Source organism: Phlebotomus papatasi, chromosome 2, assembly GCF_024763615.1.
Source record: "Phlebotomus papatasi isolate M1 chromosome 2, Ppap_2.1, whole genome shotgun sequence".
NCBI lineage: Eukaryota > Metazoa > Arthropoda > Insecta > Diptera > Psychodidae > Phlebotomus > Phlebotomus papatasi.
The window spans coordinates 31,169,053-31,192,656 of NC_077223.1; the positions used below are offsets into that span (position 1 = coordinate 31,169,053).

At 35.0% G+C, this 23,604-nt stretch overlaps 1 protein-coding gene across 2 annotated transcripts; it reads right to left on the reverse strand.

Annotated features, from left to right (window-relative positions):
- Positions 1-2,066: 2,066 nt before the first annotated feature.
- On the reverse strand, positions 2,067-23,247 carry LOC129803477 (bestrophin-4). Of its 2 annotated transcripts, none has more exons than XM_055850063.1 (6): positions 22,514-23,247; positions 13,794-13,904; positions 13,428-13,599; positions 6,939-7,826; positions 2,670-3,309; positions 2,067-2,602 (listed from the first exon to the last, which is right to left on the reverse strand). In XM_055850063.1, the coding sequence occupies exons 1-6, from the start codon at positions 22,582-22,584 to the stop codon at positions 2,409-2,411; spliced, it is 2,076 nt and encodes a 691-aa protein (XP_055706038.1). In that variant the 5' UTR covers positions 22,585-23,247; the 3' UTR covers positions 2,067-2,408. The 2 variants fall into 2 exon arrangements, with proteins under 2 accessions (XP_055706038.1, XP_055706039.1); XM_055850064.1 differs by having other exon boundaries at positions 6,996-7,826; positions 22,514-23,241.
- Positions 23,248-23,604: the final 357 nt, after the last annotated feature.

Consider the following 23,604-nt stretch of genomic DNA (forward strand, 5'->3'; position numbering starts at 1 on the left):
TTTATATCGGTTTAAGGCATAAAAAGACTGAAATATTTTAATTGAAAAATAGTGAACAAATAGTAAAATATATGAATTTTAAACGTTTTTTATGGATGAATGTTGTATGATTATCTAAGAAATGATAATTTTTAGGAAAAAACGATTATAATTTTTATAATTAGGCGTTAATGAAGCTCAAGGTGTTTCAATGAGACTGATTTTTACCGAATAGGTCACAGATCAGCTATGAAAACGTCATCTTCTTGTATAATTTGAAGGTCCTTTGAAATACATTGCTCATCTTCTGGTTTTATTTCACGATTTGGGGCATTAAAGGACGAATTAGGGAATTCATCATCACTGTTGAAGTCTGCTTCTTTATCAATTTCGCTTAATTCGCAGAAATCGACCATTTTACTCATTCTGGACAGTCTTCGTGTAATCTCAATTGTTTTACATGATTAATATATTGCAAAATAATAATATATTTTACTAGAACAACGAGAACCAAAAAAAATTAAATAAAAAAATCGGTAATTTTTGAAAATTTTTCCTTGAGCGGATAAGACCGCTCACAGGCGGTCTTCATTTTCTTCTTCTAAAACTCTTACTTCTAGTTTTTTCACACTTATCAATTGAAATATACAAACTAGAAGAACATATCTTTCAGGAAAGAAGATTCTTACTACGGTTTGATTACTTTAAAACAATCTTTTTTGCTCTTGAAAAAGCAAAATGTCGCGAGTGACATTTTGTTGTTTTTTCTTTGACCTGTCACACAAAACTGAAAATTGTAAGCAAACAAAAGGTCAAAATGAGTTCAGCTTTAGAAAATAAGTTACTAAAACTATAACTGAGGACACTGTAGATATTTCAACTTCAAATAAGTAATATTATCGCAGTAAATGCGATTTATAGAATGACCGCCTGGAGGCGGTCTTACCCGTTAGAGGGTTAATACCATTTTTGAATATTTTCCGAAAAGGGAGATTTCGAATTGGGGTAAGTGTGCTAAATTTCGGCATAGTTGCATGCAAGCTTCAAAGACTTAAGTTTGAAATGTAATATATTAAATTCAAATTTATTTTTTTATTCTTTCTTCTGAAAGATTGTTGCTTGGAACCTTGTAAAGAGTTTACCGTCTTTATTTACTCTAAAATCATTCTTAATACATTTTAAAATGATTAAAAATATTGTTCTTGACAAGTTCTTCCATCGGAAATTATTTCTTTATTCTCTTCAAGTATAACCGTATCAAACTATTAGAATTGGCGATCGACACTGATTTAAGATCTAAAACAAAACTGGGGGTCAGCCATGAGAGCTTCTAAACCTAACCTTAAATTTTACCTGAGCCTTTAAATCTTGCCCTCTTAGAATCTTCCCCAATTCTGGCTTTCTTTTCTTGTTTATCCTATAAATAGAATCCTTTTAAGTCCTCTAATTCTGTTTTTCTTTAGTTTCCTACTTACAGGTGTTTTCTAACTTTTAGTTCAAAATCTTCCTCGTAGACGTCCTTCAGAAACTCTGTCATAAATCCTATAAATAAATCTTCTGTGTAACGTCTAGCCTAATTTTCTCTTGCTTTTTTACTTATAAAGCTTATAAATTTCCAGCAAATTATCACTTGTAAATTTTTCGTCCGTCATGATCGAATTTCCACCAAAAATACATACATGGCAATACTAAAACTACAAAATGGCTGACCCCTTACAATTCTATCAATTTGAATTTGAATCTGCAATAAATATAGACATAGCTTTGGTGCCCTATTTTGGCCACCTTCATTCTCATAGTTCCTTGCCCTTCGGGAGTTCTTCCAATATCTTTTTCACGTCATCTCGTTTGTCGAAGATACATTTTTGTTATTCTTTTGCATTGTATAATTTCTGGAGTCTAGAGTACATAAAATCTAAAAGTTCATGGAAATTCGAGGAACAAAAAGGTGGCCGAAATTGCAAGCTGGCCGGACTTTCGCACACTTACCCTATTCGACATCGAATTTTCAAATTTTAAGCACCTTGTCTCTCCCGCTTCGTATCCACTAAGTTTCTGTTAAAGAAAATTTATCAAAAAATAAAGTCTTTTATATTTTAAAAGGACATTTATTGAAACTTTGTAAATGTTTTTTATTATCAATAAAATCTCCAACAAATTCTTTAGTACGTCAATTCTGAGATAAAAACTGGTGGATGTATCTAATAAACATTGTCTTAAATACTTCTTGCGTTTAAAATTTAAATTAGAAAAGTACATAATACTATCGTTATTTTGGGCATTGAGATGATTAGAAAGCAGGAGCGCGCGCATCTCAATTGTGCTGAAGATTCGCATTTTGTGTCTTTGCATGTGCTTAGTTAGAATTCTACGAGGGATTCGTTGCTTGCAGCCGTGCATTTGATCCAAATGCCCGACTGCCTCATTTCTCAGAGATTCTGCTGATCCGCAGTTTTGATACTCTGCGTCACCAGTTGCTCCACAATTGCATCCATGTCCACAGCACTTCCACCCTGTTGAGTGGCACTGATTGAATGAACAAGTACCTGTTTCTTCCGCTCCAGACGCTCCTTTTCGCGTGCCAATTTCAGCTTTTCAAACTCATCACCACGCACATCATTATCTATCCCCAAAAACCCAGACATTTTGAATTCCTGAAATTGTCATTTGGCAGAGAAAATCAGTCTTACCTGTTTGCTTTTCGCTGGCTCCACTGAGAGCACTGTCCTTGCTGTCTGACCTCTGTTTGTCATACTCATCGAGTCCCGGAGGAGTTGATACTCTGTAAGATTCTGTTGGGGCTGAAGTACTAAAGAGTGCATCGAGTCCAGCAACACCATACGTTAAGCCATCTCCATGTCCATGCGCCACCGCTGACTGAGTCCTCGTATAGGGCTGAATTCCTGACCGAGGCACATCCACGGGCTCACTGGGCTTCGGAGGACCAGCTGCAAAGAGACTGGCTGCTGTTGGACGCACTTCCGGTTGACCCTTCATCGACGTAATTGTCAGTTGTTCATCGACTTCTTCGATCACCTGATCGGTAATCCTGATACTCCCACCAGCTGGAGGAGGACCTACAATCTTCTCTCTGCCCGACAAACTAGTTCCACTTGGAGAAGTGGGCATACGCCCTGTCGTGCCTACCTCCACTCCCTGATTCGATCGGCTATCTTCCTTGCTGAAGAAGCGTTTGAGAGCGGACCCAACTGTGTTCACTCTTTTCATCGATCCAGCCTTTGAACTTTGCATGCTAGTCGTGGAACCATGGCCGGGATCTTGACGGTTCCCGGCTGTAAAATGAATTCCACTTGCATTGTCGTCAAAAATCTGCAAAAATCCGCAATCAAGAGAGCAAAGAATCATCAGGAGATTATCAGAATTAAAATGGATCCAAAAAGAGCAGAGAAGCAAAATTTTTGGTTCTTTTGCAATAATGTTAATCTTCGTTTTTCCATTTTGTTTTTCCCATTTTGTCTTTGGAATCTTTGTCTTCGGTAATTTTTGTTTTTTGGAAACTTTGTCTTTGGAAATCTTATCTTTTATACATTTTGCACAAGTATATTTTATACTTTCTAAAAATTTCCCTTTTCTCAGAAAATTTCCCTTTGCCCCAAAGGACGAAACTAAAAACATTCCCAAAACTCGGAAAATTTCCCTTTGCTCCAAATGACGAAACTACAAATTTCCCAAAACACGGAAAATTTCCCTTTCCCCTAAAGAACGAAACTAAAAACATTCCCAAAACACGGAAAATTTCCCTTTGCCCCAAAGGACGAAACTAAAAGCATTCCCAAAACACGGAAAATTTCCCTTTGCCCTAAAGGACGAAATTAAAAATTTACCAAAACACAGAAAATTTCCCTTTGCCCTAAAGGACGAAACTATAAATTTCCCAAAACACAGAAAATTTCCCTTTGCCTAAAGGACGAAACTAAAAACTTTCAAAAACACAGAAAATTTCCCTTTGCCCCAAAGGACGAAACTACAAATTTCCCAAAACACAGAAAATTTCCCTTTGCCCTAAAGCTAAAAACATTCCCAAGACATAGAAAATTTCCCTTTGCCCCAAATGTCGAAACTAAAAACATTCCCAAGAGACAGAAGATTTCCCTTTGCCCCAAAGGACGAAACTAAATACTTCCCAAGACACAGGAAATTTCCCTTTGCCCCAAAGGACGGGACAAAAAATTTCCCAAAATACAGAAAATTTCCCTTTGCCCTAAAGGTGTCTACACATTGAGCACAGTTTTCGTCACAAATTGCTTTTTTGAAGGAAATTGGCTGCAGTGCTGTAGACAGAAACGTCAAAATTCTGTCAAAAATGCAATTTTTGACAAAAATTGCTCCCAATGTGTAGAGGCCTTAAAGGACGAAACTAAAAACATTCCCCAGACACAGAAAATTTCCCTTTGCCCCAAATGACGAAACTAAAAATTTCCCAAAACACAGAAAATTTTCCTTTGCCCCAAAAGGACGAAACTTAAAACTTAAAAAAAAACAATGTGATTTCATTATTTCGTTTCATAAAATATACGTGTTTAAAATATATCAAAGACAAGATTTCCAAAAAACAAAAATGATCGAAGACAATGATTCCAAAGATGGGAAAAACAAATTGGAAAAAACGAAGACTCCGCAAACCGTTAATTACAAAAGGAAGAGATTTTTTTCTGGATGAGGATTTGCAGATTTCGGAAAGATTATTAAAATTGAACTTTTCTCATTAGAATGCTACATCGTTTAGGCTTTCTCAGCTCCACCAAAAAAATTGTAAGCCACGCCTCCTTTAAATTGGTCAATTACATAAGTAAAAGTATTTTTTATTATTGGGCAAATTTAATTTATTTACTGACTATGTTTTATTTACTTACTGACTTAATTTTATTTATTTATTGGCCATATTTAATTAGTTACCAAATTCGTTTTATCCGAAAATTCGATTCGGCAAAATTTATTTCGTTACTGATCTAAATCCATTTTACTGGCCAAATCTGATTTACTTAGTGGCAAAATTTGCTTTACTTATTGGCCAAATTGGATTTACTTGTTGATCAAATTTGATTTATTTACTGGCCAAATTTGATCTAGTTACTGCCTAATTTGTTCAAATAAATTTGATTTAATGATTAAATTAGATTTTCTTTTTGATTAAATTAAATTATTAGCCCAGATTGATTTACTTATGGCTTCGTCACACTTTTAGATCAGAAAAATTTCATAAATTCAAATTTAGATCTCTTTTTCTTCTAACGTTTTGTATATTTCTGTCCTCCTTTTCCTGTTGCTCTTCTTCTTCATCTTCTTTTGAACATCACCCCAAATTAAATTTAGTGCAATCCAATGTGGAGTCCGAAATAATGGAACAGACTTATGTAAATCTTTTGAGAAAGAAAGGAACGTGAATTTTAATTTCATGAAATTCGACAGATCTAAAAGGTGTGCCGGAGCCATTAAAAATCAAATTTAATTTATTTTCAGTACAAATTTAGTTTTGTTGCTGACCAAATTTGATTTACTTCTTGATCAAATTCGATTTACTACTTGACCACATTAATTTATTTACTGGTCAAATTTGATCTATTTTCTTCCTAAATTTAATCCATTTATCAACTAAATTTGATTTACTTACTGATTACATTAAATTGAATTACTTCCCCTTCAAAATTAATTTATTTATCGACCAAATTATGATTTATTTGCCAAATTTAATTTAATTAATAGCCAAATTTGATTTATTTACTTTATTTGCTGTAAAAATTTAATTTATTTATAGGACAAGTTTGATTTAATTACTGACAAAAGTTTAATATTTTTGGCCAAATTTAGTTTAGTTACTAATCAAACTTTGAACTGATATACTTGCCAAATTTGATTTACTTATTGACCAACAATCTATTTACTTGTTGACCAAATTTATTTTCTGCTTAAATCTGATGTAGTTTCTTTCTAAAAATGTGATTCATTTATTGGCCAAATTTGATTTGTTTACTGGCGAAATTTTGGTTAATTACTGACCAAATCTGATTAAGTTAGTTACCAAAGTTGACTAAGTTATTGACTAAATTTAATTTAGTTAAATTAAATTAAATTAAATTCACTGATTGACCAAATTTGAGTTACTTGCTGTCCAAATTTAAATTTTATACTAGTCAAATTTGACTAAAGTACTGACCAAATTTGTTCTATTTACTGACCATGTTTTATTTACTAACTGACCAAATTTGATTCACTTCTTGCTCAAATTCAGCTTATTTTCTCGCCAAATTTGATTTAATTACTAACCATGATTTGTTTATTTACTGACCAAATTTGAATAATTTACTGGCATATTGATTTACTTTCCGAACATTTCTACCGAACCATCATAATCAATCACTGTTCAATCTGCTTTAAAAAATAATCAAACAGTATGAAAAAAATGTAAATGAATGCTTTTCGTTTGTTCTTAAGTGGCTTCTGGCTAGATTCTGTTCTTTCATGGAAAATTAGAAAATGATTTCAAAATTTTCTATTTTATGAAACATAGAAGCTTCGCAGAATGACCACCTGTGGCGCTTATTTTAAATTATTAATTAAAAAAATGGGTTTTCAATTCAAAATCTTTCCGAAACCTTTTGATTAGACGTTAGACACACATGAGGATTAACATCAAATATGCGCAAGTATTGACCTTTCTACCTCTGAAAAAAAAAATAAAAATAAAAATATTGTCAAAAACTATTTTTGCAAAAAACAAAAAAGCGAGGCTGAAAATAATCAACATTTGCGACACAATCAGATGCATAAAAATATGAATTAAAGAGAAAATGAAACAGTCACCAGATAAATTGAAGCATCTTCTTTTTTGTGGTAAACGAGAGGGATCTGGTGTTTCTAGAAAGAATCGTGCGCAATGTAAAGCTATTTGTGGCATGAGAAAGGAGAAAAAAAAACTTCGCGTAATGCGCGTGTCTAACCTCACTGTCAATCTGATCTGGAAATCTGTAATTGACCGACTGAGCACTTTTACCGACCATTTCATCCACTTTGATCTTCGATGGCACCACCGGAATAACCTCAGCTGCCGCCTTTGGGATCGCCATGTTGGCCGTCGATGGCTGTGGATGCTCTTCACGAAACTGCTCAGCACCCACGGTGTATGGCAATTCCGCTGGAAACACCTCATCCCAGTACTGATCTCTTATCAATTCTGGATGTTCATGATGCATCTCATCTACAATCATGTAGGACACCTGCAGATTCCGATCAACCAACCAGTTAACCTCAAAGTCATCATCATCTTCCCCAAAGGGATTAATAAGTGACTCAGCCACTTTCAGCCATCCCATGTAGAAGAAGAATTGCAGTGTTGAGAATACAGGAAAGTAGAGATCAATTTTGTTGAGATGTCCATCCTCAACTTTTTTATCATGATACCACTGACTGGCCATAATGGATGCAATAAAGAACGAATAAACGGCTAGGGTAACCACTTGAGTGTAAACAAGGGGAACACTGATGGTATCATAAGAAATGAGAAGACCACATTGTCCCCGGAACTTATTGAGTTCATCTATCACAGTCTTCACTGCAAAATCATCCCGAATACGACCTTCCTTGCGGGCACGAGTCACAATACTTGCTGCCCAAACTATGGGCATCCAGTGCTTAGAATGCCTTGGAAATCTCGAATTGAGATCAGCCATAATGACTCGTTCACTTTCCATCAACAGACCCGCTTCCACTAGATGATCTAGTGTCGGAAAGCGTCTTTTAACACGGGGTGATATCATTGTTAGTACCATTGTAAGACATAGGCACACATATCGCATCACAGTTCGTCTCATCACACGTCCTCGTTCATCCTGAAAATCATTGTGAAACATGCAATAATTACCAAGGTACAAGTTTTCCGATGTCGCCTGTAAAGAATCTCAGCTACCATAAGCTTATCTCGGCTTATCACTGATCATTCTAAATATTTTGAGTACAGAAGACCAGAAAATTCATAGAAATTTGTTAATTAATACCGGAGAAAGAACGCGATTAACTTACAACCGTTTATACCGCATTTCAGAGAACATTGAAGGAAGGCGAAGTGATATCTAACATCGGTATCGTTAGAAACGTTGGAAAGAGCTAGATCTGAGATAGATCATACTAGAATTTCGTCAAAATCAGGGGTGACATGATAGCTTATTTTCGATACTATCGACTGTCGATTCTGAAAAAATTTAAACGATAGCTGCACTCCCTGTAGCTAATAGAGATGATTATCAACAGCCACATTCGTTTAAGAATGTCAAAATGAATGGCCCAACAATGCGCAGAAAGTCGACATTCACTTCATCTAACAGATATTGATTTATCGATACTATCGATGCGATAGTATCGAACACTTATCATTCCGCCCCAGTATATATAAGTATCAGTAATATTGTTTTTTTCCACCTTGCCCTTTGGCCCTTACTTTTCCTTACTTTTTGCGCTACGTTTATAATCTCAAATTATTTGCCCTCATATATTCGATTACAGCGTCAATCTTCAACCTATCTTCATCATCTATACATCTTTTCAACATACATTCCATTTTGCAATCATCCACATCCAATCGTAGTCTGTAAATTAATTCATTTCTTCCTGCTTCGTACAAAGGGCATTCAAAATGACCAGTGATAAGCCCAGATAAGCTTATGGTAGCTGAGATTCTTTACAGGTGACCTCGAAATGCGTGCAACTCGGAATGCGTGAAAATTCGATTGTGAGTTGAATTTTGGGGGTAAAGAATCGCGTCGAGTAAACTGTTCTCGGCAGCCGATATGGATGTAATTGGCTCGACGCGATTCTTTACCCCCAAAATTCAACTCACAATCGAATTTTCACGCATTCAGAGTTGCAAGCACCCCGAGTTGCACGCATTTCGAGGTCACCTGTAAAGAATCTCAGCTACCATAAGCTTATCTGGGCTTATCACTGGTCATTTTCTATTTTAAATAGTCTAAATGGGGAAGACCAACAAAAGAAAAAAAAAGTTCATTGAAATCGGTTAATAAACATAAGTGATAGAGTTCGGTCCATATGGGTATAGTAAGGGTCGGGGTACAGTGGGTTGGGGTAGAGACGGATGGGACCCATTATTAGAAAGATCGTGCTCTCAGATACAATATAGGCTAAAATTTCATCGAAATCCCTTTACAAATACAGAAAATGCAGTCCGGTTAAGACATTTTTGATTATAGCTCGGGTCAGGGAACATCAAGGGAGGAGTGCGACCCATCGTTGGAAAGGTCTCGACCCCAGCTACAACATATTAAAATTTAAAGAAAAAGCATTGTCTAGTTTTCGAAATATTCGAAATCGATTAATCGAAAATCGATTTTTCGATTAATCGGACCTTCGATTAAATCGGATAAAATTGGGGTGTCACAAGGGTTGTAGTGCTCCACGAGAGCTTTCCAAAACACCATTTTTTTTTGCATTCCGATAATTAGAACCGGAGATATGACCATTCAAAAATTCAATTTTTGACCCCCTCTAGCTCAGGTCAGGGGGGTCGGAGGGGGTGAAATTTGGTAACGATCGAAAGCTCTTAGGCCCAGCTATAACATACTAAAATTTGAGATTGATCGATGCTATAGGGGCTGAGTTATCGAAAAAACAAAATTTGGGGGTGTTCCAAAATGGCGGAAGGGGGGGGGGCATGGGGGTGGATTTGACATCATCAACTTCTAGCGGCCCAATGACTTTTAACCTTTGCCGAAAACCGCTTGTCGATATCTCTTTCCGTTCTCTCTCCAGAAGTCGAAATGTAACGGACGGGACGGGACGTCCACGAAAATCGATTTTTGGCGCACATGATTTTCGTGATCTATGAGTGTCAAAACGTGTACATCCAAAATTTGGGCCCGATCTGAAGAGGTCGGATTTCACCTGTGACCACAAAAGCTGAGATTGTAAAGAATCTCAGCTAAAATATGTCATCTAAGTCTTCCACGATACCACAGTTATCGCACAAAGGAGATTCCACGCAATTAATTCTAAACAAATGAGCTTTACACTTATGTGTGACCAGACAACAAACGACAAATTTTCACAACACTGTTTCTATTTAAGGCGGGAAACTTACAAAACCAGGCTTTCATGGACACGCTTGGTAAAACCGAGTGGAAGAATCGACCATTTTGACTGTCATTCCACATGTCCTGCCATTTTATGCACAAATCGAGTTTTAGCTTACTGAACCAGTCATCAGGTGTACTATAAATTGAGGCCATTGAGGCACTCGCCAAAGAAACTGCAACGTTTTTACTGAGCCGATCTACTATTTCATTCCCATTTATACCAGAATGCCCTGGTACCCAGATAAATGTGATCCCGATGGCTTTTTCATGAGGATTAGACAACAGCTTTTGAATTTTTTCCATTAGTCTGCTTTCATTATTTGTTATATTAATGTTACCCATTTTAATGGATTCTAGCGAGGATTTAGAATCTGTGTAAATGCACACCTGACTGTCATTTGGGAGAACATCACAGATCCATTGCAGAGCCAGAAATATACCAACTAGCTCCGCTGTATAGCTAGTAGCTGGAGGTTGAATACGTACTGATGTCTCCCAATTTGTTTTGCTCTCCCAAACTGCCGCACCTATCTGGTCACCATTGCATGAGCCAGCCGTATATACTAAATAATTTTGGTTTAAAGAGTATTTATGTAACAGTTCAGTAAACAAATGTTTAACAAACGTAGATCGTAAACTCTTATCAATTCCCTTTAAAACGTCACACAAATCAAATACATATTTTACATGGTCTACAACAATAAAATTCTAAGACTCCTCCGCCCAGATTTCAGTTTGTGAGCTATATCCTGATCCTTCAATTTGCCTGAAAATAAAGCTCAATCTATTATGTGGCATTTCTTTTGACAATATTTGAAGGTCATTCCAAAGGCCAGGTTGCTTAAAGACAGCTTTTTGCAAAAATTGCAAGTTTAGATACTCAAATCTAGTGTTTAAAGGCGAGACTCCGCCCAATGCCTCTAGACTCATAGTGAGCGTAGACTGCATAAGACCCAGCGAAATTCGAAGGGCCTTCCATTGTATTCTAAAGAGCTCAATTAAATGAGAATTTGCAGATTCTGCGGTTACAATGCTCCCAAAATCAATCAAGGATCTTATTGTTGTTTTGAATAAAATTAACAAGTTTGTTGGATATGCTCTCCACGTGAATCCGCTGATGGGTCTTAAAAAATTAATTCTCATTGTACACTTGGTCACAACATATCTAATGTGGGCTCCAAAAAGACATTTAGGATCGAAGATAACTCCTAAATATTTAAATGTTGAAGTCTTTGCGATCGTAATTGAATTTATGTCAACGTGCAGGTCGGGAGGCTGATGCTTTCTTGAGAAAATCATAACAACAGATTTAGACTCCGAAAGATTTAATCCCAATTGCCTAAAATTCAGATGAATTAATATCATCAATATTTCTTGACGTCACTCCAATAACTACGTCATCCGCATACTGCAAAATAAAGCATTCTAATGGAAGGTTCCTCTCAATATCACAGACATAGATCTTGTGGAGCAATGGGGAAAGTACCGATCCCTGTGGTAGACCCTTGAACCCTGTTCTCCTTGTCAGTATAACTATTGTTATTATTATAAAAAATGAGTTGACGTTCACACATTAACTTCTAAACAATCATTGACATATTAATATCACAGCCTAAACTGACTAACTTATCAAACAATATATTGATAAGAACATTATCATACGCTCCTTCAATATCAAGGAAAGCGCATCCTGTCTGACTCTTCAAAGCATACCCATTTTGAATTTTTATATATAAAGCTGCAATGCAATCGTTAACCCCTTTTCCTCTGCAGAAACCAAATTGGGACTCAGGTACTATGTTATTCATATCACACCAGTTTTCTAGCCTAGTCAAAATAACCCTTTCAAACACTTTGCGAACTATTGATAGTAAACTTATAGGTCGATACCCAGACACCTCGTTCGTTTTTTTTATTGGGTTTCGGAACTGGAATGACTTTGGATTCCAACCATGTTTTCGGAATTTCTTTGGTTTCTATCAACGCCGACTTTCGGAAGCCTCTTTAAGTAAGATTCCTTAATAAGATCTGTACCTGGAACCTTGTTTTTCGTTACTAATATAGCACGCTTAACCTCGCTTCTGCTATAGCAGTGGAAGGAGCGTTATCATTGCATGGGGTTTCTTCCCGTACGAATGGCGGTGCCAATTTATTAGCAAAAGTTTCCATCCATTCGGTTTGAAACTATGATCTCATAGCTCTACCTTCACCTCTGAAATTTCTGGCACTTCGCCATAATTCAGATAGAGACGTAGTGTTTGAGAAACCTGAGCATCTCCGCCTCCATGTTTCAATTCTTTTTTCCCTGAACAGTTTTTTTTTTAGCCAAAGCGTCCACTGTTCTGTATTCTAAAAATGCATCTCTAGACCCTGTTCTCCGAAATATTTTAAATTTATCCTTCCTGTCTTCCCAAATTGCTAAACATTCATTGTCAAACAAGACTTTAGGTTTAGACTCTCTCCTATTTCGACTTTCTGTACTCCTGACCGCCTTTCTAGCTGCATTCAAGACTACAGAGTTAAACCTAGGAACAATGTCCTCGATACACTCTCTTTTGAGTTTTCTGGGTTAATAATATTAACAATATTTCTGGATACTTCGCTTGTAAATATGTGCCAATCGAGATTATTAGGGATTATGGGTTCACTACTCGCCATAGGTGGTTCATTATTTTGCCCATTAGTATGTGGGTGTCAAAAAGCAAATGGCGGGATAACCTTACATTTGACCTCTAGATTTTTGGGGACGAAAGTACCCATAAAGGTTGAACAAGTTTTTTGAAAATTTAAGAAAAAAATGTTTTTCGAATTTATGTAATCTGTAATTTTTAGTTATCATACTTATTGGCCCCGCGAGGTTTTTTTCTTATTCGGGTCTAGAAATATTAAAAAAGTCACAATATCTGCAAGGAAGCAGAAAATCGAAAATTCACGATTTTTGACCAAAAATATCTAAGCTCAGGAGTTAATTAGAATCCTGCAAAAAATATTCTAGATTTGGACATCCTTATAGTTTGTAATTATCCAGAAGAATCGGATTTTTATCGATTCTAGATAGTCTAAAAAAATGTTGTTTCCATGGGTACCCAGAGTAGAGTCTCAAAGGAGACGAAAGAGTTAAGAACTTCGCCTAAAATAAACTGATCTAGATTTATCTGTCTGTCTCGATTAGTGATCCAAAAAATCACTTTGCAGTTTCACACTAATATACATTTATGTGACAATAGAAAATGTTTGCTCTATATCATTCGTATTCCTCAGAAAGCTATTGATTGCGTCTTTATGGCGACATCGCGACTCACAAAAGGTGTTGAACGAATATTCACTGTAATTAAAGCTTCTTACCTGTCCATGAATATTTGCGCTCACAAATACAGCAATGGGATCTGGCCAGGGAATGCTGATGTACTGATTCCACCATCTCGTCATCACGATGGACACATAGAAGCCCAATACGAAGGATAATGGAATGAGATTTGTGTAGGCAGCACAGTATTGGACCAATGACTTAAATATACTGAAAGGAAGCAAATTATCGTATAAAATTTTATTTTATTTGGTACAACATGAACATCTTTTTGGGTGTGTTCTAACAACGCCTCATAAAAGACTTTTGCCGCCTTTGCTGTTGATTTACTAGGCTATCAACAACACAAAAAGAACGTCGATAGATATTTCAGGCAAAATCAAATTGCTTAAGAATTCACTTACATTTGTTGTTGTTCATTGAGAACCAATCGGTAGATTATACTAAGCATGTAGTAAGTTGTGAGAAATGCCACCAAGTCCAACCATACTAATTTATAGATGCTTCCACGCCACCTGAAAGTAGAAGGAAAAAAAACAGTAGAAATGGCATGAAAATCATATGCAAGGTATAACAATAGCTTACGATTGATTGCTGTACATAGGACAACAGAATATAAAGAGAGGTAAATTATTTATTTGTAGGTCAGTAACCCGTCTTGCGCATATAACATCATGTGCCGGGCTATTTGTTGTGGGTGGCAAAAAGACACACGAAGGAAATTGTGAAGTCTATTGGCATAATATTGCAAGTTTTCTCATCCTAATTTTCACACATTTTATAGACTCTGTCATATGGGATTGAATAAAATATGGCAATATAATCTGATTAGACATTTTTGATTTTATAGTTGGATATTTTGCAGAATATGAAGAAGATTCTACTTGAAAAATTCATTGAGCTGGAAAATTGTCTGAGGCATGATTATAATTTAATTAGAAATTAATTATTTGCACAGCCGTATTTATAGTCTCGAAGGATAACCAATAGTTTTCATCTCAGACCACAATAATCATTCAATTTATCAGCAAATTACATTGTCATATATGCAGTAGGAGAGAGCGGTATGGCTTTTCTGACAGGGGCAATTTTTCCTTGAATATTTTTCATAAGATTAAAATTTGAATTATAAAATGAATCTGAAAATTCTCCCCTCAAATCTGTTTTAAATTATAGAGATGGACAAATCGTCCCAGCTTTGTGGAATGCTAGAATTCGCATGGTTTTTTGATGCACGCTTCATACCCGTTTACTACCAAGATTTGCATGTCCGAGACAATGTCCACTTATGAAGGGGCCATACAAAACTGAAAGTCGATATCTCTCACCGTTTGACCTTTAGAAAACCTTTAAAATAAACCATTTGTCGGTATTTTACCGATTTATTACCGATTAAAAGCGATGCAATTAAGTTTTTCAAGACCTTTCATAAAAACCTAGTAATACGGTTAAAAATTGAACCCTTTTGTAGTGGTCCACCTTTGACCTTTGAAAATTCAAAATGGCGAATTTTCCGACCATAGGTCGGTTATGGCCGAAATATTCACCTGAGGAGCAATTCACGAAATATCCAGACAAAATTGATGGGACGGCGAATATGGCGGAGACATGTTTGGTGTGGCGAAAAGTGAAATCACACTAAATAATGCATTTTACAGCACGTTTTTATTCGCCGAATAGTAGGCAAAAGCAATTCTCAGGTTATTTATTAAGGCGCGTATTTAAAATTGGAAAATATGAATCGTAATAATTTAGGAATTTAAAGCATTCTAATGCCCAACGCACAATAATTTTTGTTTTAGAAACATGTTTTTGACATTTCAATGAGAATGAATGGAATCTAGATATAGTCATCTCGCTCACTCTCACGGAAAATTTTGAAAACAAAAGTTATTATGCGCTGGTCATAAGATAGAGAAAATTTTCAAATACCAATATAAATGTTTATATTTTCAACCATTTTTTCCAAAATCACTTTGACTTCCTTTTAATTTCTAAACACAATTTTCAGGGATACGGTTGAAAACGTTGAAAATGACGATGATGATACGATTTCAATATTAGAAGGTTATAAAATTATTTGGGTTTTAATCAAGATGCCTTCACATAATATTTTCTGGGAATTATAATAAATCTTTTAAGTCTGTAAAGACCAATTAGGGTAAGTGTGCCAAATTTCGGCATAGTTGCATGCAAGCGCCAAAGTCTCAAGTTTGAAATGTAATATTTTAAATACAAATTGATTTTTTTATTCTTTCTTCTGAAAGAGTGTTGCTTGGAACCTTGTAAAGAGTTTACCGTCTTTATTTAATCTAAAATCATTCTTAATACATTTTAAAATGAATAAAAATATAGACATAGCTTTGGTGCCCTATTTCGGCCACCTTCATTCTCATAGTTCCCCGCCCTTCAGGAATTCTTCCAATGCCTTTTTCACGTCACCTCGTTTGCCGAAGCTATATCTTTGTTATTCTTTTGCATTGTATAATCTCTAGAGTATGTAAAAACTAAAAATTCGTGGAACAAAAAAGGTGGCCGAAATTGCAAGCTGGCCGGAATTTGGCACACTTACCCTACCTCTCTGAAGTAGCATTGAAAAAATTGCATTTATTCTAATAATAAACATTTTATTCATTTTGTACATAACCGTGGTAAATGTTATTTTAAACGCTGAAAATATGTTATTTATGATGAGTGCATTGATTGATACGTGGTAGTCTTTAGATTTTAGTTTAGAGGGTTAATAGGGTTAATTTGATATTAAAAATAATTCTCTATAGATCATAATAGAAGTCTAAGCTTGGTGAAAATTTTAATCTGAAATAAATCCTATGTAAATTTTAACAAAAAAAAATCTGAAACTTATAATCCTTAATAATAATTCCTTCCCTGAACTTACCCAAAACCTATTTATTCAGAACGTAGTGAGTATTTAAACTTTTATAAAATTTTAAAACCCACTAATTTCTTATAATTTTTATGCCTGGGCGGGCATCTTTATTTAAATAAAATAATGCAAATAAATAATTTTTTCATAAGATTTTGGTAAAAAAAATCGTACCCTCCAGTCTCGAGCTGTAGGGTAAAATTTTCTGGATACATGACGAAATTCTAGCAGGTACAAGACCCAAAACCTTGTACACCCTCCATTTTTAGCAAGGAGACGCACCTTTTAATGGGATGGCGAAATTCGCTTCACAGAAAACAGGCAGTAACCAGTCAAAATTTTGTCTGGATACTTTCGTGAATTGCCCCTCTGGACTAGCTATACAACATATCCGAAAATGAATGTAAACGATAGGGCCAATTTTTAACATAAACTTAGAAAACCTGGTTTTTGATGGATTTTTCGGGGATGGGGAATGATGGAAGAGGGTGGAGAAAAAAAATTAAATAATGCCAATTGAAGGGGGGTTATCGAAGATCGGAAGCCGATATCTCTTACCGTGTGGCCTTTAGATCCAAAAAACCGTAAAATTTAAGAAACAATAATATTTGAATAAAAAAAGTCAATTACAGGTACTTTACCGATTCATTACCGATTGAGGTCCTTCATTGAAGAACACGAATCAGCTTCTAGAGGCCGATTTGAATATTTAATGCTTAAAGGTTTAACTCAGTATAGGTTTATCTCTAAATTCTAGAAAAAAAAAATTGAATACGGCGCTAAGGTTTTGCATTCTTATAACAATGAACAAGTTTCCAAAAACAAATTTTAGTTTTAGAAATAATTAAAAGAGAGCCACTAACGTAATATCGAAATAAACACAAGGTAATCCTCGAGAATTCTCATCTCGAAAAATTTAACAAATTCCTGAGGAACTTCTAAAGTGAAATTGCAGTGCTCCCTTTGTACGGAAAGGTGTACCCGGAGCACCTTGACTTCTCTATTCCTCTCCATCTTTCCGTATTTGTAAATTGTTACACATTACCCTTGTTGTGCACATTATCGCACTCTATGTTATCAATTTGATTTCTCAAAGTTTAGACTGATCTTTGAGCGTATTGATACCGATCCTAATTTTTTGGCATGATCCCTAAGCGGATTCTTGGGTCTATCTAGGCCTAGGATTTTAAGTTTATAATCTCGGTGTTTCCACTAAAATTTAAGGGTTTTATGTTAGCTTAGGCATGCAAAACATCAAATTCACAAGCCTAACCATAACTAAACTAGTTACCGTTTATTCAATTAAGCACTAAAAAGGAATAACCAATTCAGAATTAGATTAACATAGATTATACCAATTTACTTGTACAGCACACTATTTTTTATTAATCTGAGACACTTTCCCATCTTCTAACAAGATAAGTACAATTAAGTGCTGGACAGACCTACGGCTTAAGTCAAGAGACGGCTTAACGACATTATTGGTCACTATAATAAAAAAAATGATTTAGACTATATTCCCATCCACTAAGTCGTCTCTTGGCTTAAGCCGTAAGTCTGTACAAACCTTAATTAGAGAAAAGTTTACACAGTTAAGCTTATGAATTTGTTTTCATTTAAGAAAAAAATTAAGGTTCGGAAGGGGCTGTTTGAGACACAATGTGTGTCTAAAACTGCCCTATTATGGCTTTAAAGTTCTTAACGTCTTTAAATGTTTCTCCACTCTCCGCTATATCATTTTTTTAATGCAGTTCCACTTCATAATTCTCTTGAAATTGTGTATTCAATCATTGAATGAGAACCGGCATCACTTTGACCTATTTTACACTACAATTTCGATTAATCATTTTTCTATTCCTGGATTGTTGACAATCTTGAATAGATAAACAATTCTTTTTCCTCAACCAATAGCACATTATCGTAAATTGCAATTTCTTTTTGACGTACAGTCAATTATCTTAATTTTCCCTTATAGACCAAGAACATGCCGATTGAATTTATCTCTGAAGATAAAAGTAAATTTTATATGTAATATGTTATTTCATTCATATAATAAATTGTTAAAAAAAAATCTTTCGCGAGTACAAGGTTGAGAAGAGAGAATACTTTCTTTCAAAATAATTTTATGGCTGTCCAGAAATTTTTGTATGATGTTATTTAAAAAAGATCATCACAATTCTCGAAAAAACTTTGACTCATTGATTGTTCATACCATTCAACATCAATAACATCTTCGATAGAGCCAACAAATAATTACGCTGCGAGTGTTAATTGCGTGTGGAGGAAAGTAAATACGATTTTGTCGCTAAGCTTCGAATGAGAACGTGCCAAAATATCTATGTTGCATAAAAGTCTTTCATTTTTTTACAGCCGGACTTTACGAGACCACTACGCTGAGATAAAATAAATTAAAACATGTGGAAGCAAATGAACATATTATTCTTAATGTCAGTCCAAAGAACTTTCTCCTGCATGGCTATTTTTGAAAATGAAAAAAACGTCATTGAACAGTTTGATTTTTTCTGCACAAAGAAAGTATTGTTCTGATTTGTTACTAAGAGCTGTTGAATAATGAAGTGAATGAATCAAATCTTGAAGATAATAACATAGTATATTGCTTTGTTTTGAGTACAAAGATCATATCTGGATCTGAATTAAAACTTAAAAATCGCAAGTCTTTTACCGGGAAAAATCGTCTTTTCAACATCATACATGTCTGTCCTCAAATTGAAAATTGTGTTACATTGTTTATTTACAAGGAGTGTGATAGCAGAAAGTGTAATGACATACTTTTCTACATATTTATTATTTATATAACGATGAATGGCGTCCCTAATTTTGGATGATATTGTGCAAGAACAAGTTCACCATATGATTAAAGTCTACCTCGATACTTCATCATATTATTAGAGCATTCTATGCAGATACAGAATTATATGATAGTTTCTGATTCTGTACGAGTATCTCATATTATGTTCAAGGTTATATGAATCACAATCACTCCAACTGGAGAAAATTGTAGCGATTCAATGCAATAAATATTCGCTGTATTTCTTCCTTTGTAATATTGAATTTTAAATTATTCTATTTAATTTGTTGGAAAATAATTCTTAGAAATAGTTCTAGCAAGTTTTAACTAAAAAAAATATTTTTAACATTACAGCCTCATCTTTTGGATCCGATCTCGTTTGAATAGACCAGAATATATGTAGGACCACGATTTTACATGCCATTAGTCCGATCTGATCATTATCCCATTGCTTCTAGAGAGGGTCAGCATATAGACTAACGCATTTTCGGCAAAGGTGTATCAATCAGATACTAAAAAATAATTATTTGATATTGATACAGATCACGTTTAAATAGCCTTAAATTCTTGATAAATCGGTCTTAAAATCTAGATTAAAAAAATTAAATCTTTCGACAATCCTGGCTTAATGTATTTAAGGGTTTTCTTAGGTTTCGAACTTTTAATTTTTTCCTTTTTAATAGAATCACAAAAACAAAAAAAATATTTTTCAAATTCTCATTGAAAATGAAGCTTTTTTGTGTTTGATTAATTTTATTATTGCGATTGTTAGCATAAGATTTAAGTGATATCAGAAAACTAAGATTTTGCAAGCACAATTAATATCTAAAAATTAAAAATTTTGAGGAAATTTTAAAATAAGTAATGATAAAAATAGGTGTGTTTATGTAGAATCACACCTCAAAAATTCAAAGTTTTGTTCAGTAGTCAATCCCAAAAATTTGCAAAATTTCAATAAAATGGACATATAAATTTTACAAAAATTGTGATACCGATTGACTTTAAAAATAGACTTTTGAGAAAAGGCAACCCAAATGGGTTCTGTATTATTACAGTTTTGTTCCGATTGATCCGGGTAACACAAGGTAAGGTGTTACTCGGATTGTCTCATTTCCTAATGTATAAGTATATGTTTTCTAATATGTAAGTATTTATCTTTTCTAAGAACTATCTAAAATTAAGGCATTGCATTAAATTAAGTGCTAAATAAGTATTTAATATATAAGCTGAGGATTTGAAATTTTCAGATATTTGTTTTTCGAAAAAAAAAATAGTTAAAAACGATTTTAAAAACCTTGAAACACGTAACTGCTTAATTCCTTTTCTGAATTTCTATAAATACGGTTCTATACCTAATTGCCAACATTCAAACAAATTTTGATATTCTGAAACAGCTAAAATTATTCAAAACGTCTAAACTAAGTATTTAGGAATAGCTTTCAGGCTTCACATACCCTCTGGCTTCGAACGCTTCATATTTTATTTCTATTTTTCTTATATTGAGTCCCAGTCAAAATCCCGAAAGCCAAAATCCCGAATACCGAAATCCCAAAAGTCAAAATCTCTAATTCTTAAAAGGATCATAGCTACTCCCACGTTTGCACCCGCGCTTGCTGGAGGCAAAGGGAAATCTCCTGTGTCTTGAGAAATTATTCTAAATATAATATTTTCCTCCATATAATTTCATCCCTTTCAGAATTTCGAACATTCGGGTTTTTGGCTTTCGGGATTTTGGCTTTCGGGATTTTGGCTTTCGAGATTTTGGCGTTCGGGATTTTGGCTTTCGGAATTTTGGCTTTCGAGATTTTGACCTTTTGGGATTTTGGCGTTCGGGATTTTGGCTTTCGAGATTTTGGCTTTTGGGATTTTGGCTTGCGGGATTTTGGCTTTCGGGATTTTGGCGTTCGGGATTTTGGCTTTCGAGATTTTGGCGTTCGGGATTTTGGCTTTCGGGATTTTGGCTTTCGAGATTTTGGCCTTTTGGGATTTTGGCGTTCGGGATTTTGGCGTTTCGAGATTTTGGCTTTTGGGATTTTGGCTTGCGGGATTTTGGCTTTCGGGATTTTGGCGTTCGGGATTTTGGCTTTCGGGATTTTGGCTTTCGAGATTTTGGCGTTCGGGATTTTGGCTTTCGGAATTTTGGCTTTCGGGATTTTGGCCTTTTTGGGATTTTGGCGTTCGGGATTTTGGCTTTCGGGATTTTGGCTTTCGAGATTTTGGCTTTCGAGATTTTGGCGTTCGGGATTTTGGCTTTCGAGATTTTGGCTTTCGAGATTTTAGCCTTTTTGGGATTTTGGGGTTCGGGATTTTGGCTGCCACCGCGCCATAGATAGGTCATATTCGTTAATGGAATATGGAAAAAATATGAATTATGGCTTGAAAGTCTTCCTCTAATTATGATTTTTTTTTAGAATAGAATAGAATATTTATTTTTAATCACAAAATAGGATTCATCCCTCTTACAATTGTAATAAAGAGAAGGAAATTAAAAGAAAAAAAAAAACAAAAGAAGATAAAGAGTTAAAAAGAAAAATACAAGACACAAAAAAGAGAAGAAAGATAAAAAGATGCTTTCTCAAGATTCATCATTCAGCTTGGACCTGAACAAAACTGACGAATCCCATCTGCGGACCTACGCATGTCACTGGGAATTGCGTTAAAGAGCCCAACGCTTTTTTACAAACACCGGTGTGTGACCGGTACAGACAATCACTCGTGACTTTAGACATTATGAGTCCCCGAATCCTGGCTGAACCCCCCTCACCAGAAGGCTCGATAGGTACTCAGGATCAGGACACCCAAAAATTATCAAATGTTTACAAATGATATAAGGATCCCTACACATTTTAATAAACCAAAATTAAATATTCGGTAATTCTTAATTTAATTTTAGTAAAATTTTTCTATGGGATAACTAAGGTGAAGACCTTTCCAACGATAAATCGTTCTTTATCTATTTCTACCCCTGTATTAAGATATGATTAAGTCGTCCCCAGATTGAAACTTTTAATTATTATTTTTTTTAATTACAAAGTTACTTCAGTAATTAATTTTACAAAGTCTAATAAGATCAACTGCATTAAGTGAAAATTTTCCGAAAAATCTTGGATGCATTTAATAAATTAGAGAAGGTCAGTCATGTGCCTGAGACCCGCTTTGTCACTGGTTCTTCTCCTCCATTGAAGCAATTAACAGTCCAGCTGCACTTTATCACTGAATTTTTAGTGTCAAGAGAGTCTAGGAGAGTTCTTGATTGCTGTATCTCGTAGTGGGAACCTCAGTAAACGAGATCACGCAATTCAATTGTAGTAGATAGCAATGAGTTATTAGGCAAGGTCATGTGACAATGAGCAATTGACGAAATTACTCCCGGAAACGCGTGTCTACTCTCTTTTATCCCAGACAGTTCAGATTCGAGATGAACTTACCTCAGCAAGAGCTTGAGGAAGCAGCCAAATCCTCGGCATGTTGCAACCTCTCCTGTGTAGGTTACCGTCATTCTGGAGTCACACTGTATTCCTTTGTCTTCCTGACCTTTCTACTGCAGTCACGCAACACTGCACATAATAAAGTACTTATTAAGGATGCTCCTCTTCACAGATTGTGGAAGCATACTGGGCACATCTCATAACACTTTTTCTAGGCACTCTTCAGGCTCTCTTTGCCCAGACAATCACAGTTTTTTTTAAATTTATTTTGCTGGGGAAGTCCACCAGTAACAAAATGTATCTTTTATGGGCGATTGTTGAAACTTTTCACACTTCTTAGAATATCAAACGATATTCGTAATTTTTTCGTGGGTTTCTTATCAAACTTTCAATACAATTACGACATGTAAAACTTTGAGTAATTCCTAAATACATTAAAAAGCGATTTTCGCTGATAAAAGGCCACAAAAATATGACTTCATGGACAATTTGACGACTTTTCACGCACAAAGTTGACTCATTTCATTCACAAAAATTTCACGTCAGACACTATTTTCAATGAAAACTTCGTTTTTCACGAGAATCCTGCACATTCTTCTGTCCTTTGCACCACTTTTCACTGGCCTCCAAGGATTTTGGTAGATGGATGACCAAAAAGCCGGAGGAGACTGAAGAAAACAAACCCTTCTCAGGTGAGAATTCTCGCGAAACTGACGCAAAGTCGCGGATCGGATGTGTGTATGAGTGTTGAACTCCACCAGACGCGTATTCAGGGATAATAAATAAAATCTTGCCGTACCTTATGCCAATAACGCCACAAAGTATGCAAATACCCTGAAAAATTATCTCGTAAATACGTACGTAAATAATCTCGTAAAAAATTTGTAAAATAAGTCGATTTATATGGAAAAGTAACAATATGTTTGGCTACCCCTGTCGCCATAGGGATTCTCGTAAAATCTTTTCATTTTCAACAAGATTTTTTGGTTACACCGAATCCACCAAAATTATTTAACAAAATTCTTGTAAAAGTTTTCTCAAAATCTGGTTTTCATAGAAATTTCTCAATAGATGGCGTTGCAAAATATATC